This window comes from Pelobates fuscus, chromosome 2 (genome assembly GCF_036172605.1).
Source record: "Pelobates fuscus isolate aPelFus1 chromosome 2, aPelFus1.pri, whole genome shotgun sequence".
In the NCBI taxonomy this organism is placed as follows: domain Eukaryota; kingdom Metazoa; phylum Chordata; class Amphibia; order Anura; family Pelobatidae; genus Pelobates; species Pelobates fuscus.
In genome coordinates this window covers 154693041-154709004 of record NC_086318.1, presented here as the reverse complement: position 1 = coordinate 154709004, position 15964 = coordinate 154693041, and the positions used below count along the sequence as shown (strand labels likewise).

The following is a 15964-nucleotide window of genomic DNA, read 5'->3' as shown; positions in this document are numbered from 1 at the left end:
AATGAACAAGTGTGAGTTTGAGAGGAACTACCATATAAAAAAAACATAATCTTTGTATGCTGCCATTAGAGTATCCTATTCACAGAACAGATTTGTGAAATTAATCCCGATATTTAAAAATAAATAAACCATAATGATTATAAAAAGGCTCTTTAATGAACTCAAAGTTTCTGATACTCTTGAGTAGGCAAAGTATTAGAAAAGTGTTGTCTATTAAATAGTGCCTTCGTTAACACATGTGCAGAGAGATAGTGGATTGCTATTCCTTGTAAAGCTAATTGTATGAATGGGGTCCTCATAATAATACAAAAATTGGAGTGTAAAATGGGAAAGTTGGAGCAACAGAGATTTAGTGGGGCCAGGGTTGTAGAGAGGGGGCGGTAGCAGTGACAAAAAGGAAGTGGCATTTTCGCTATATCATGTGAAATATGCAAACACCCCAGGAGGTGACAGATACCTTGAAGGAACACTCTGTATACCATAAATACTTTATCTCATTATGTGATGCCCTGGTGCCATCGCACTGTTCAGTGTCAAACCAATCTTGATCTATAAGCATTAGCCCAATAAACAGAGAAGGGCTGGGCTGTGGGCAGCTGGGGATCATTACTCAGTGATGAACCATTTGAAAATGGTTTCACGCTGGACAATGACATGGATCCAGGACACCATAACAACTTACACTGCATAATACACTGAACTGTTCATAATTTTATATTTGTTGAAAGAGAAGAAACTGTGTTATGAGTAAAATGACTCTGCGGCTTCTACTAGTAATGTAATAATCACAGGAGCATAATCAAAAAATAAAATGCAAGGACCGTTTGTTCCAGGATCCAATTGTTTTTTCAGGCAAATTAAAATTCTTCTTAGTGTCCAGTAGGTGGAGATATAATTAAGACTAAAGTATACACAAGTTAATATAACAACTATATAGTTTCAAGCAGGTGGAAACGTTAGGGTTTACACAAATAATTAGCCATTTTTAACCTTCCAACATTTTTCATTTGTAATAATCTTATTTTCTCTAGCCAAAAGTTTGTGCTGTCTTCATATTGGTAGAACTTGATGAATAACATTTGATGTCCCCTATGTATTTGTAGATCACTCCAGAATACCTTCAAAATGTCTGTATGAGACTATTCAATAGCCAGTTGCGACAGAGTGCAGCTCAGAGCATTGATTTCACCCGGCCTGGAACTGTGAGTACATACAATACATACAATCACGCATGAAAAATAGAAATACAAAGATCTTCTAATGCTCCTCTCATGTTTGTAATTTTATTTCCCCTCATTTCAGTTTCTCTCTTGCCCCATTTGCTTCTCCTCCTTCCATTCTTCCCCTCCCCCCATTACTGTGAATGTCCTCTCTGCCAGTCCTGCTATATAAAAAGCCACCTTCTCACCCTTCAAACCCTATATCAATCCTCCTCTTCTTTTTAGGTCCCTCTTTCGTGTGCAGGTAAATGTTAGTTCCCTTCCCTGTTCCTCCTTCACATAATGTAGGTCATCCGTGTCTTGTCCATAGCACCTTCCATTCTTCTCTGTAAAATATCAGCTGCAGATAGTAATTATTTCTTCAATTTAATTCATGTTTGCTCCCTGCTATATTGGCGTTCACTCTACATGTGGACCAAATGTTACTGTGCCAGTAAGCCAAATAAAAGCTAAACTTAAAACACCTTAAAACTCCAGGGGTGTTTAATGTGAGCTGTTGTGAGTACAGGTCCCTAGACCGTGACTGTGAATTTCTAGAATATTCCATTGAGCAGGAAGCAGTAAAATGCTTCATGTCTCATATAGTCATTTGCCCATATCATTTTAAACCAAAGGATACAGCAAGTAATACATCGATTTATGGACTAACATGGAAATTGCATAGAACTGAAAAGCAATTGCAAATGTTCTACAAATATATTTGAGCTGAAAACATAGCTGGGGTTTTTCAATTTACATTTTTAATTCACCAAAATTACTGTTGAGTGAGCAAGCCCTTTTGAGTATACAACATTTTCTAGCCCAGCATACAGTGCATGGACAGGTCTTTATAATATGACAAAACAATCTCTTGGGTAATAAAGACATTTTAAAACCTCATATAATCAAGATAAGGAAATTAGTAAAGAAAAAAACCAACACATTTTTGTTAAAGTAATAACCCAAGCGCCATAATCTTTATAGCTTATTGTAATTGATATAGCCCTAGATAGCTTTTTTCCGTTTATTTATCAGAACCGGAGGGTTTATTTTACGCTAAGCTTCTTCTTTATTATTCACTTAGGTTTATATTAAACATTGGGGCATAGGATAATGTAGGCTTGTCAAATCGTCTCTCCTGTTTTTGTATGGCTGAATTGCTTCTTGCCCATTTTATTAAAGTCCCTGCCTCAATTCAGCTTTGCCAGAGGGTAATTGGAGATTCCCAGCAATTCTGAGCCTCTTTGAGCACAAAAAATAAATAAAAGAACATGGTTTGATAGTCCATTATAAAGTCTCAATAGTTTGGGCTTTGGCTTTTGGGAAATCCTCTGCTTCATGTCAAACCATTTGAAAAATGATTTGACCATAACATAGCTTCCTAGCATCATAGTGAGTATTGAGCTTGGATTGTGCCCTATTTATAGAATTTCCAAAATATTTGTCACAATTTCCATTTTTTGATATTAATAGTTGCCTGTTTAAAAAAAAAATATATCTATATTTTCTTTTAACTACATTTCTGTGTTATCCAAAACAAACGCCATTTTCACCCTTGGTTAAATATTAAACTTTTAAGTTTTTTTTTTTTAAATTCTTTATTTTATTTTTTTTAAATTCTTTATTTTTGTGTCAACACCGAATGCGGCTCAAAAACAGTAGAAGGCCCACGCAGGGGCCGATCATTGACATATAGTACATTTCTTTTTTACATAGAAACAAATAAGTGTGTACAGCATATATAATTTCTTAGCGCCGTTCGGTGTTGTTTTTAAATTTTAAAATTGTAGGGCACTTTAGGCCCTGTGTTCGAACATGAACATAAATTGAGTCCAGTCAATGCAATACTTGGCAAATTAACTTTTCTTTTAAAACCTTACAAGTTTTGTGCGGTTCGGGTGTCCGCGCTTCAGGGTCAACATTGTTGTGGTCGTGTGTGTCTCACTCAGAGCGGTTCTCATTGGTGTGTACCGGTTGTGTGTGTTAGAGCGTCTAGCTTGGCTTCAATTTGTCTTGGCAGCGGACGCCTCGTGGGTCAGACCCCTTTGGTCATGTGCAGCTGTGTCCTCGTCAGGCGATCTCCCCTGAGGGGGCGATCACCTTGGAGGTGTCAGCAGCCTGTTTGTGGTGTTCGTCTCTGACGTGGGGTGGGTCCCCGGAGGACCGCCTGTCGGGTCCTGTGCTTGAGTTTGTCTAAGTGCCATCGTGGGCTATCATAGCCTTAAGTGTTCTGCGCTAGATAACCTTAGTTTATTGCCCAATTGGGTTGCTCTGGGTGACTCCCTTTAGCATTCAGGTAGTCGTGAAGGTCGGTTTGTCTGTCTGTTCTAGTGTATCTCGTATCTGGTGAGATGGGAGAAGGGGGGGGTGTTGGACGGGACTGTGGGATGGAGTGAGGGGGGGAAGAGGGATAGGGTTATGAGTCGTCGGGGCGCCCGGCGGGCACTGGTCTCAGCTCTCGTCTGGTCCCCTGATCAATCTGAGTGGTCTCAGTCTGAAGTGTATGCCTCCCATGGTTGCCAGATTTTTTGGAATGTTTTTTCTGTGTTTCGTATTTGGGCTGTAAGTTTGTCCATCAGGTATGTGTCTTTGATTTTAACTATTACGTCATTGTCAGTGGGGACCGTGGGTTTCAGCCATACCTGTGCAAGGGCTCTCCTTGCTGCCAGGGTGAGTTTGTTCAGCAGTTGTTGTTCTTTCCTAAGGAGGCCGTCTGTTGGTCGGGACAATAGGATCGCCCATGGGTCTAAGTCAATGGGGCGTGTGAGAACATCTGTCATCAGCGACTGGATTCTCTTCCAGTAATTGGTTACTTCAGGGCATTCCCACCACATGTGAAGGAAGGTACCTTTACCTCCGCATCCCTTCCAGCATGTGTCTGTTGAGGTTTTCCCCATTTTTTGCAGCTGAACAGGTGTGGTGTACCACCTCATAAGCATTTTGTAGGATTGTTCTTGTTGCGTTACACAGATCGACGTTTTAGCCGTCGCCTCCCATATATCTACCCAGTCCTCTCCCTCTATGGCCCCCCCCAGGTCTGCTTCCCATTGGTGTATGTAACTGGGGTCAGTAGCTCCCCTTTCCGGGGCGCTGAGTTGCGCATAAATGGCCGTGATCAGACCCTTTTGAATCCTTTCCGTATTACATAGTTGTTCGTAAAATGTCATTGGGGTCTGGGCTGCTTTTTTTACAACAGGGTTTTTGGCGAAGTCACGTAGTTGTACGTATCGGAAGAAGTCCCTAGTTGTTAAGGGTGCCATGGTTTTTAAAGTGTCGAAGGTTTTAAAGGAGTCTCCGTCGTACATATGCCCGTATCTTTGTATACCTGTGTTTTCTATCCCCCTAAAGTCTCGTGCGCTCAGCCCGGGCTCAAATGCTTTGTTCCGTAGATACGGAGTTAGCGGTGAGGGTGTGTGTTTTAATGCATATTTAATGGCCGTGAGATCCCAGATCCTTATGGAGTTAAGGATTGCCGGGCAAGTGGTGCGTAGTGGAGGTCTGTCTTTTTTGGGCACCCATATCCAGAACTGTGGGAGGTCTGTACTCATTAGTTTCGTCTCCAGGTCTACCCACCTATGTGAACCCTCCGGTGTGTGCCATGCTATTATTTGGGCCAGTTGAGCCGCCAGGTAGTATAGGTATAGGTTTGGGAGTCCCAGCCCGCCCCTCGTTTTTGGTCTGTACAGGACTAGTCGAGCGATCCTGTGCCTCTTCCGTGCCCAGATAAAGTCATCTATATGCCTCTGAAGCGTCTGTAGGTCTTGTTTAGTCACTTTAGTCGGTAGGGCCTGGAATAGAAACAACAGTCGTGGGAGCAGTGTCATTTTGATTGCGTGCAATCTTCCAATCCACGATATGGGCTTTTCATGCCATTTGTCCAGATCACGGCTGAGTGCCTGGATAGCGGGCGTGTAATTGGCGCTATATAGTTTCTCCGGGTCCGCAGTGAGTTTGACTCCAAGGTATTTAATGTCTGTTCTAGTGAATCTGAGAGGGGGTGGGTGTTTTTGATGTAGTTAATCCCCTCCGTGTCCATTTCTATAGGCATGGCCACAGATTTGTCTAGGTTAATCTTGTAACCCGAGACACTCCCGTAATCCTCCAGGAGTGCCACCAGTCGGGGCAGGGACTCCCTTGGATTGGTGAGAGTGACCAGGACATCGTCCGCGTATGCGGAGACTTTGAATTCTTCCCCCCCTGCTTGTATGCCTGATATGTGCCTGTCCTCCCTTATTCTCTGCAGGAGAGGTTCCAACGAGAGGACGAACAACAGGGGGGAAAGGGGGCAGCCTTGTCTGGTGCCGTTAGCGGGCGCAAATGGGGTCGGGGCCGTTCCCGGTACATTAGTCTGTGCCCTCGGTTCAGTGTACAGGGCTCTCACTCCTTTAACAAATGTTTCTGGCATGTGTAGTCGGTCGAGCAATGCGAAGAGGTAGTGCCATTGCACCCTATCGAACGCCTTCTCCGCGTCCAAAGATAGGATCAGAGAAGGCGTCCGGGTCCTCACCGCCCACCATATGACGTCCGCCCCTCTCCTGGTGTTTTCATACAGCTGTCGTGACGGCACAAAGCCAACCTGGTCCGGGTGGACCAGAGTGCCCAGTAGGGGGTTCAATCGCGTCGCCAGTATTTTTGCAAAGATTTTTACGTCAAAGTTGATTAGGGAAATGGGTCTGTAGTTTGCCGCTTCTGTCGGGTCCCTTCCTGGTTTGGGTATCAGTGCTATATCTGCTGTGAGCATTTCCGGGTTGGGGTGTCCACCTTCCATCCATTCGGCGTACACTTTCGCCAGTTTTGGCGTCAGCGTTTCCCTAAACAGTTTATAGTAGGAGCCGTCGAAACCGTCCGGTCCTGGGGCTTTGTTACCTTTGAGGGCCGTAATCGCCTTATCTATCTCCTCCTCCTCTATGGGCGCCCCCAAGGTGTGTAGGGCCTCCGGGTTCAGTTCCGGCATGTGTGTGTTTGCTACGTAATCGGCTACCGCCTGTGTGTAATCCCTATTGTTGCTGTTTTGGTCTGGGGAGTGGTTGTAGATGTGCGCGAGGAATTCCGTGAAGATCTGGTTAATCTCCGTAGGGTTCTGGGTGATCTGCCCCCTTTTGTCTCTAATCGCTGTTATGGTTTGGAAGTGGGGCTTGGGGTTTAGTGCCCTGGCTAGTAGGGTGTCCATCTTGTTGGAGCGTTCGTAGTAGAGGCGTTTCTTACGGACTAGGTCTCGCCCCAGGTCCTCTACTGCTGCGGCTCTAATTTGATGTCGGAGATCCCTAAGGTCTTGTAGTCCCTGTGTCGTAGGGGATTGTTTATGTCTGGCTTCTGCCCTTCTCAGCTCCTTTTGGAGCCTAAAGAGGGTTTCTGCCCTTTGCTTCTTCCGACGGGTTGCAAGTTTGATGAAGATGCCCCTTAGCACCGCCTTATGAGCGGCCCATATCGTGGATTGCGTCAAGTCCGGGTCGTCGTTGTCGTCGAAATAGGTCGAGAGTTCGCCCTGTATAAGTGTCTCAATCTCTGGATCTTTTATGAGCGAGCTATTCAGTCGCCACTTCCATGGAGGTTTAGGACCTGGGAGTCTGAGAGTAATTTCTACATCTGCGTGGTCCGACCATGTAATAAGATTGATGCGCGCAGACTGTACCCATGGTATCCCGGTCTGATTGACCAGGAACATGTCTATACGGGAGTATGTGGAGTGCGCTGCCGAGAAGAAGGTGTAGTCCCTCTGTCCCGGGTTGCGCAGCCTCCAGGAGTCGAGTAGTTTCGTCTTCTGTATAAATTGGGTGAGGAGTTTGTCTTGGCCCCTCGTGTTCTGCGTCCTTTGTCCGCCAGTCGGGGTACTACGGTCTACTGTGGGGCAGGGTGTAGCGTTTAGGTCTCCCCCCATGACTATGATTCCGTACGGTAAAGCGTGGACTATCGTGTGAAGTCGCTCCCAAAAATCTGGGTCTGGCTGGTTGGGTGCGTATACGTTGATCAGGTGGTATGTGGTGGCGTGTATCGTCCCCGTGAGGATGATGTACCTGCCCATAGTGTCTGTGCTCGTCGTCTGGGTGACGAAGGGGCATTTTTTATGCATGAGTATTTCTACTCCGTTTTTCTTTACCAATGCCCTGGAGGAGTATGCCCTAGTGTATAGGTGGTCCGTTAGTTGGATCCGGGCTGAGCGCAGGAGGTGTGACTCTTGGACAAATGCTATGTCAGTTTTTTGTCTTTTTAATTCCCTCATTAGCAGACGTCGTTTAGTTGGTGTGTTTAGGCCATTAACGTTCAGGGAAGTAATTTTCAGTGTCGCCATGTTATATGTTACTGTTAGGTCTCTATTGGCCTTGATGCTTTGGTTCCGATACCTACCCGCCGTGCGCCCCTTCGAGCCTTGGTGTTAGGGTGACCTCCTGGAGGTCCCTTGGGTTTCTGGGGCCCTGGGCTTTGTGCCGGGCTGGGCCGGTGAGGGGGGAGGGAGGGGGGATAGGATTTGGTGGGAAAAAGGGGGGGGGCAGTGGAGAGGTGCAGTCAGGGGGAGGTAGTAGGGAGAACTACCTTGGTTAGGGGGTGCTGGGGAATTCCCCGGTCTTATCTAACTTTGCCGGGTATCTCGGGGGATGGCCACCCGCTCCGCGGCAAAATATTTGGGCACGGAGGGGGTGGTCAGTCGCCGAGCACCCCGACATCGGCACTATGAGCAGGGTTATCTTTACCCTTGACTCAAATCCCAAGAACGTCTGTGTTTCAGGTCGTGTGTGTGTGTTCAGACATATACATTTTTATCCAACAACATTATATACAGTAGTAATCCAGACATAGAATAAAACATAGGTGCCATAAAAACATTTAGTTAAACCTCTTTCTGTCTACAGAGTCTACAATTTCCCAGCTATCTCCACTGTGTAATTTACATGAAGGATTAAATTCCTGTCCCAGCCTTCCATCTTACTGCCATTTGGGCCCTAGGGCCCGTGTGTTCCCGTACACCCCTAAGGAGGGAGGGGGTGATTCATGTGGTCTATCGTGTGCCTACTAGTGTCGTCTTCCTCTGTCTCTCTCCCAGTGAGGCTGTAGTGTCGTGTAACTTAATGTGTGTGTTGGTGTCAGAGTCCCTTTTCGGTTCGGTTATGAGATGGGATGTATATGCCTGTGTGCCCCCTTCTGTGTACTTTCTAACCTTATCTAAATCCCGATTGGCCCACAACAGTGAAATTTGCAGTATACGACATAAGGTATAAAACTTGCGTATCTGGTCAGGTAGATGGTGGGTACCGCGTTCTAGGTTCCGCCCCGGCAGTGTAACAGGTGACCTAAGTCCATAGGACTGATGGGTCTTTGCGCTCAGGGTGGGTGGCAAAGTCCTGTCGAGTGTATAGATTTTACTGCGGCTGTGTTCTCTCTCCGGCGATGGATCTCTTCTGGATCGTCGGTTGCCCTTTTCTGCCTTTCGCCGTTAATTCAGCTTTCGGTGTTCCTTATCTTTCGGTCTGGCTGTCGGGTTTTTGCGCGTTTGTCGTAGCCGGTCGCGCTAGTCCATTCTGTGATTGCCTTTATGCCTTGGATTGTATTGGGTGGAGTTGTCATTCATATTTGTTGTTTTTGTACGTTTCTCTCCGTTTTTTTTTTTGTTTTTTTTATTTTTTTATTTTTGTTTATTTATTTATTTATTTATTTTTATTTAATTTAATTTAATCTAATTAAAAATTTTTTTGGGGGGGGGGGTTTGCGTTGCTTTCGTTTCTTTGTTGTTTCGTTGAAGGGACGTCAAGTGCAGTGTCTATTTATTCCTATCTAGTTCTTGGTGTGGCAGTGTGGAATGTCCAGGGGAGCTGTCGTATAACTTTACTTTAACTTTTTGTCAGGTGGATCTCCAAGAGATTCTATGTTAGGGGTTTTGTAGTCCCCACTATTGCACGATGTTGTCGCACAGTGGAAAGAGGGTTGAGCTGCGCGACTGTTAGGGTGCGTTGCCTTCTAGAGCTGCGCCGTCTCCGGGTATCAAGCCCATTGCTTGGGTGCCCCTCTGGGGGATGTGGAAGTCCACCGGGACCTCGATGCCTAACTCCCGAAGGAAGGCCTTGGGGTCCGCCGAGGGTAGTAGAACGGCTGGCCGCGGCCCGTTGAATACAAGCATCTTAAAGGGGTGCCCCCAGGCGAAGTTGAGGCCTTTGGCTCGGACGAGGTCTGCAATGGGCCTCCATTCCCTGCGCCTAGCTAGTGTGGCAGGCGCTATATCTTGGTATAATTGCAGCGTGGCACCTTCAAAAGAGTATGTGTGATGTCTGGCACTCTTAATAACGGCTTCCTTGGTGGAGAAGAAATGCCACCGCATGATTACGTCTCTGGGTGGGCCATTGGGGGGACCCCGGGCTCTAAGCGCCCTGTGTGCCCTATCTATAGTCCACAGGTAATCAGGGATAGCTGGTAGGTGTGCCCTGAACAGATCTGTGAGCACCTTTTGGATGTCTGTGTCTCTTACCCTTTCTGGCAGGCCCTTTATTCTCAGGTTGTTTCTACGTGATCTGTTGGAGGCATCTTCTAATTCTGCTTCTAGTTCAGCCACTTTTGTAATTAGGGTGTTGGTGGCAGAGGCAGTTTCGTTGTGGGCCGCAACCACATGATCCATCCTCCATTCTAGTGCCTCTGTACGCTGCCCCACTGTCTGGATTTCTGCTTTAACTTCCCTCGCCGACCGTTCTATCTCTCCAGCGAGGTAATGTTTAACTTCAGCTAGTGATTGCATAATATCCGCTGTAGTGGCCTGATGTGGCTGGGTTGCTCGGTCTCTGTTACCCGGGGAGCTCGGGGAGTCCGCGCTCACGTGTCCGCCGCCATCTTTGGGTCTTGGCGTTTGGAGGAGGTCGGCCACAGATGGGGTGCTTTCCCTTTGTTTTTTGCCGGTCTTTTTTTGCTGTGCCATCTCCGGATCGTTCCCGCTGGTGCCCCAGGTATTTTTTGGGGGATTTGGTCGGGTTTGTTGCGTGTTGCTGGGCGTTTTGTGCCGGTCAGGGTGCAGAGCTCTCTGCTTAAGCGGCCATCTCTCGCCGCGGTCAGGCCACGCCCCCCTAAATTCTTTATTTTTGTTGTGCGGGTGGGTACAAGGTTTCATCAGACGCCACAACAGCGTATTGCAGGATTAATACACGTTTAGCAGTGGCATGAAAAATCGCACAGTTTTAAGACATTTTTATCTAGTTTAACTAACCGAGTGTATCGTCAGAGTGAAATTAAACAAGTGTATAACATTTTATGCTTGACGTTGCTAGATTGGTTATGGTAGGTAGTTAGATCCACCTGACTAGGTACATGCTAGCTGGGTCATCGCTGTAGTCACTTAAGTAGCTGGAAATCCTACATTTGCAAATAACATCTGCTCTTAACATTTGCTGAGAACAATTGCTCTATCATCTTCACGTAGTATTTGCAAGAGAATTAGTATGTAGCCTAAAAGCAGGTAAAGCAAAATATATGGCAAACTATGTGTGTAAAAATGCCTATGCCTCGGAGTCTGCCTCTGGGTTAACGTTCACAAAGTAATAAGCATAATAACGCTTAGCGAAAATGCAAACGAAATAAAAAGTAAATAACGCCACGAGTGTCGGTGAACTTTTACGTTTTTAACTTATTAAACAGCTATTAAAAATCGATGTGGAATGTGTTTATTAGTAACCTATTAGAATGGTTCTTCTGAAACAGCCAAGGGTAATGTTGGATTTGGGATGGTATCAGTATTTCAGCACTTTATACTTTCAGTACTGTTGATGTTGGATTACTAGGTAGGAGTTAGAAGTAGGCACCATATTCCTACAGGAAAGATAATCCCACATTGTGCTGTAATTACAGCAAATCTACCAACTCCATGCATTATCCTACCCTGGGATATCGTACAAGATATGTCCTGGGTACACTTAGCCCCTTATTATTACCACAGCCATGCCCTGGCTATAAGCAACTGTTTTTCATACCTTGCCAAAACCAGCAGTTAATTAATAGATGCTCTTAAAAGATATATGGTTCAATTTCATGAAGACAAAAAGCCTGCTATATGAGGGCAAAAAAGCCATGTTTGGGAAATAGTCACCCTTATCTATAGCTCGGAACATGGGGGCAGTTAGGAGATCTGCAGATTTCTAGAGGTCTGTGGGGTTCATACTTTTTCAGATTTCTGTTTTGCACAATCTATTACAGTAAGCCACTGACTCAAAAATCATGCATAAATTGTAATAAAGACACAATTATACTATTTATGTGATTTCATTTTTCCTTGTAATACGAAGTACAGATATTTTACGTAGGCTTATACTTTGCTTTACATGGCCAAGATAAGTTATATGTACACATTGCAACGAATATCTTCACACAAGATATAGAAATGGTTAAAAGAAGACTAGTGTTTCTCTGAAAATTGTCAGGACATGACGTCTAATACAAATCTAAAGGAACAAAGGCAGTGCTTTGTTTTACAAGTCTTTACTAGGTTAATTTGATTGTTCCATTATGGAGACTGTATAAATACCTTGTGTAAACTTTCCAGAAATTATACATTGACTCGGTGTAGTTCCTTGTATGCGTGCGTACAATATTGTACCTTCTTCAACAATTGCTACGTTAATAATCTTCAGCATCGCAATCTAGTTGTTCAAGATGTAATGGAAAACTTAAAACCATAATCACTACAGCCCCCCACCCTCTAGTGAGTAGTGAAACAGTTTGACCTGAATCCACCTGGTGCTGCTCCATGCTTATACTCAATTCAGTATATTCAGTAGTCTCTCCTGAGCTGAGCCCTGCAGTGCAGGGTTAGTTAATTCGCTAGAAAAACAAGTAGCAAGAGAGGTGAGAACGGAAAATAGCTGCCCTTCGGTGGGTCCCCGCTTAGATCTCAAGCTGGTTTTAGCTCAACTTGTGCTATTACAGAGAGAACATATCTGAAGCATTTCAGACTGTTAACCACCCATACGGGCAGTCCAGATCCAAATGCCAGCAAGTTCCCTCTGCACGAGAGATACGGCAACCCCAGACGATCGTTTCAACCTTGTATGGTATCATCAGTGAGGTATAGGCAATATCCTTCTAGGCATCGTGAGCAAGGGGTCCACGTCTGGATTACCCTTTAAACTTAAGGAGAGAAAAAACAGTAGCAAGAGAGTTTCAGTGGCTGATGTGCAAGCTGATTGTTTTCAGCCAATGGGCTAAGCTCTGCACCCCTGGGCTTAGCTCACAGAGTGAGGAGTCATGCCTGGTTGACCGCCGGTAGGAAGTAAAAACATTTTAAAATGTTTGACTGCTTACAGTTGGATGGCACCCGGACTGTAGCGGTTATGGTGCTTGGAGCATTCTTTTAATGGAGTAATATGCCATTTTAACAAGAGTTCCATATTTATTACAATTGTGTAATTTCCTGGAAGATAGGTTACAGTGTAGGTGGTGTTGATTAAGGTGAGAGGAAGGCAAATCTATTCCACGTCTCTACCTGTTTATTCCTGTAAAACAAGATTAGTATTAGTGGCGCAACACCCAGGGTCGCAAAGGTTAAGATTGCGACTTTTGCCCCGAGTGTCACAATGGTTCCAGGCACCATGGGACTACTGGGAGTGCGGCTGCACCAGGGATGAGCATTTCTAATCAGGGGCCAGGTCAGATCTGCAGCATAACTAGGCCCCTGTCAGATCTGCTGTCCGGCTGCTTTGCTGGGAGGATGTAAGTTCAGGTTAGCCTGGGCCAATCTCAGACTCCCACTAGCCTCAGTCATCACCTCCTGCAGCTCGAACCCAATGGACCCCAGGGAAACTGATGAGTAACTAAAAGTTAGTCAATTATGACTTTTGTGTGTTAATTGTGTATTTGGATCTCTGTGTCAGTGTGTGAGTTTTGCAGTGTGTGTATATGTGCATACATCCCAGCATTCAGTTGCCCACAGTACGCACAAATACAACCTTACACTCAAACGCCAATGCTACATACAAACACACCCCTGCAATTAAATATTAACACTACATACAAACACACCCCTGCATTCAAATGGCAACATTATATACAAACACAATACATGCAAACGCACACCTGCATTTAAACGACAACAACAACAACACATACAAATACATTCCTACATATACACACGTACTACATACAAAAACTTTCTTACACGCAAACACTGCCTACGAATACATCAAAAAAGGGCAAATAGTAGATCCCCTGCTGGCAAAGTGTTGTATTAGTTGTACGACAGATAAGGAACTACCTTTTGGCCACCCTTGTGCTACATGGGGACCCAAACCTTTTCTCACACAAGGACTTTTTTACATTAGCTCTTACTTTATTAGTATTCCTGTATTCTGTTCTCTCCCCTCTACCCCCCTCCCCCACCCCATCATCAATCACTCATAAAGGTAGCTTCTAATGTAATGCACAACAAATGCCTCTAACATCTGTCTAACTGATAGACTATATGTATATAAAAATAAGATATTGGGACATACAGTCAAGGGAAAAAGAAAGTATACTCTCTTTGAATTCTATGGTTTTACATATCCAGATGTAATACCAATCATCTGTTCCTTAGCAGGTCTTAAAATTAGATGAACATCAACACATGACATATTGCACCGTGGCATGATCTATTTAACAACAAAAAAAGCCAAAATGGTAAAGCCATGTGTGGAAAAACTAAGTACATCCAAACTTCTTGCATAGGAAGTAAGAGGCTAAGTAGCTGGCAGGTGCTGCTAATTAAAAGCCCTTGATTAATTGATTTCAGCAAGGGTGACCTCTTTAAAAGCCAAGGTTTCTACCTGTTTTCTGGTCTGGAGCATTCAGGTGTGTGTTAACACAATGCCAAGTAGGAAAGACGCCAGCAATGATCTTAGAGAAGCAATTGTTGCTGCCCATCAAACTGGGAAGGGTTATAAGGCATTTCCAAACAATTTAAAGTCCATCATTCTACAGTGAGAAAGATTATTAAAAAGTGGAAAACATTTAAGAAAGTTGACAATCTTTGCAGAAGTGGGTATCCCAGACAAACTGTAACAAGAGAGAGAGAGAAAACTTTATTAATAAACAAATATTTAAATACCCACTGGCAAATATAATGTGTGCTGTGTAAAAATAAAAATGTGAAAAACTCAAATAAAAAAAGATAAGAAGAAAAAATATATCTAATAAGTCCTAAATAGGAAAATAATTGATCTAGATATATGATCGTTACCATGTGGTAACTGATCATGATAACTAATAGGTTGATTTTCCTATAAAAGGATCAAATAAAATTGTATCACAAATATCATGAGTGTATAAAGGGCACACGTCTATGCCGAATATATTACTCCATAGATATGTGCCTGGTAATAGTAGAACCTGTTGGGATCGGTATAAAGTCGCTATTAACGCAGGAACTCACAGCAAATCACAGCCCTAAATAATGCTTACTGCCTATAACTAATTAGTTAGATAAAGAGGTGATATCACTTGCAAAAGTAGGATACAGTTTCGGCCAAGTTCCACAATGGACTCCAACTCCCATGAGTGGCAGACATAGGTCTATTAATAAGACTGACTGCCAAATGTGATAAATGCTTGGGAATAGTGCCAAAAGGAAAGGAGGGTAAAGGATATATAAACAACTGAATAGGGTCTCACTTGATATGGTAAACCATGGATTCAAATAGGTCTTAACCTGGAACACCACTCCTATTTCTAACAGAAATAGATGTAATGTTGCCTTTGAGATCGTATGGTAGCCCAGGAATGAGAATTACCCCCATGATGGCATACCATTTGTAAAAGTAGACAACCCAGTCTTTTTTTTAGTAGCCACTTAGTATGCCATCATGGGGATAATTCTCATTCCTGGGCTACCACACGGTATCAAATGTAACTTAACCAGTCTGGCAAATTTCAATGTGAAAAATGGAATGTGCTATATTTGACCCTGTAACTTTCCAAAACACTGTAAAACCTGTTAATGGGAGCTGCTGTTGTACTTGTGAGACTTTGCTGAATACAAATATGTGCATTTTATTGCAGTAAAAGCTAACAGTATTATAACATTTACAGCGAAAATGTCAGACAGAACCACAATTTAAAAAAAACAAAAACTTAATTTCTCACAGTTTTTTTTCATTTTATTCATAATAAATTCTGTTTCATATATGAATAGTCCATGAGAAAGTAAAGCCCTGTCTCTCCTGAACAAAATGATATATAATAAGTGTGGGTGCACTTAATATGAAAGTGGTGAATTACGGTTGGACAGGCATATAGCGCAAATTCCAGTTTTTGTTTACATTTTGTTTTGATCAGAACGTTTACTACTGACTCCGTCCTGAAGGGGTTAATAGACCTATGTCTGCCGCCCATGGGAGTTGGAGTCCATTGTGGAACTTGGCCGAAACTGTATCCTACTTTTGCTAGTGATATCACCTCTTTATCTAACTAATTTGTTATAGGCAGTAAGCATTATTTAGGGCTGTAAGTTGCTGTGAGTTCATAGCGACTTTATACCGATCCCAACAGGATCTACTATTCCCAGGCACATATCTATTGAGTAATATATTCGGCATAGACGTGTGCCCTTAATACACTCGTGATATCTGTGATACAATTTTATTTGATCCTTTTATAGGAAAATCACCCTATTAGTTATCATGATCAATTACCCCACATGGTAACGATCATATATCTAGATCAATTATTTTCCTATTTAGGACTTATTAGATATATTTTTTTCTTCTTATCTTCTTCGTTAGAGTTTCTCACTTTTTTGTTTGTACACAGCACACATTATATTTGAT

The 15964-nt window shown here is 43.7% G+C and overlaps 1 protein-coding gene across 3 annotated transcripts in view; it reads left to right on the top strand.

Moving 5' to 3' along the window:
- ARMC9 (armadillo repeat containing 9) overlaps positions 1–15964 on the top strand; it is a 163822-nt gene that overhangs the window by 50852 nt on the left and 97006 nt on the right. For all 3 annotated transcript variants that reach the window (XM_063442856.1, XM_063442855.1, XM_063442854.1), the window contains exon 9: positions 1104–1202. In XM_063442856.1, the coding sequence (XP_063298926.1) occupies positions 1104–1202 (99 nt within the window). The remainder of the gene's footprint in view (positions 1–1103; positions 1203–15964) is intronic.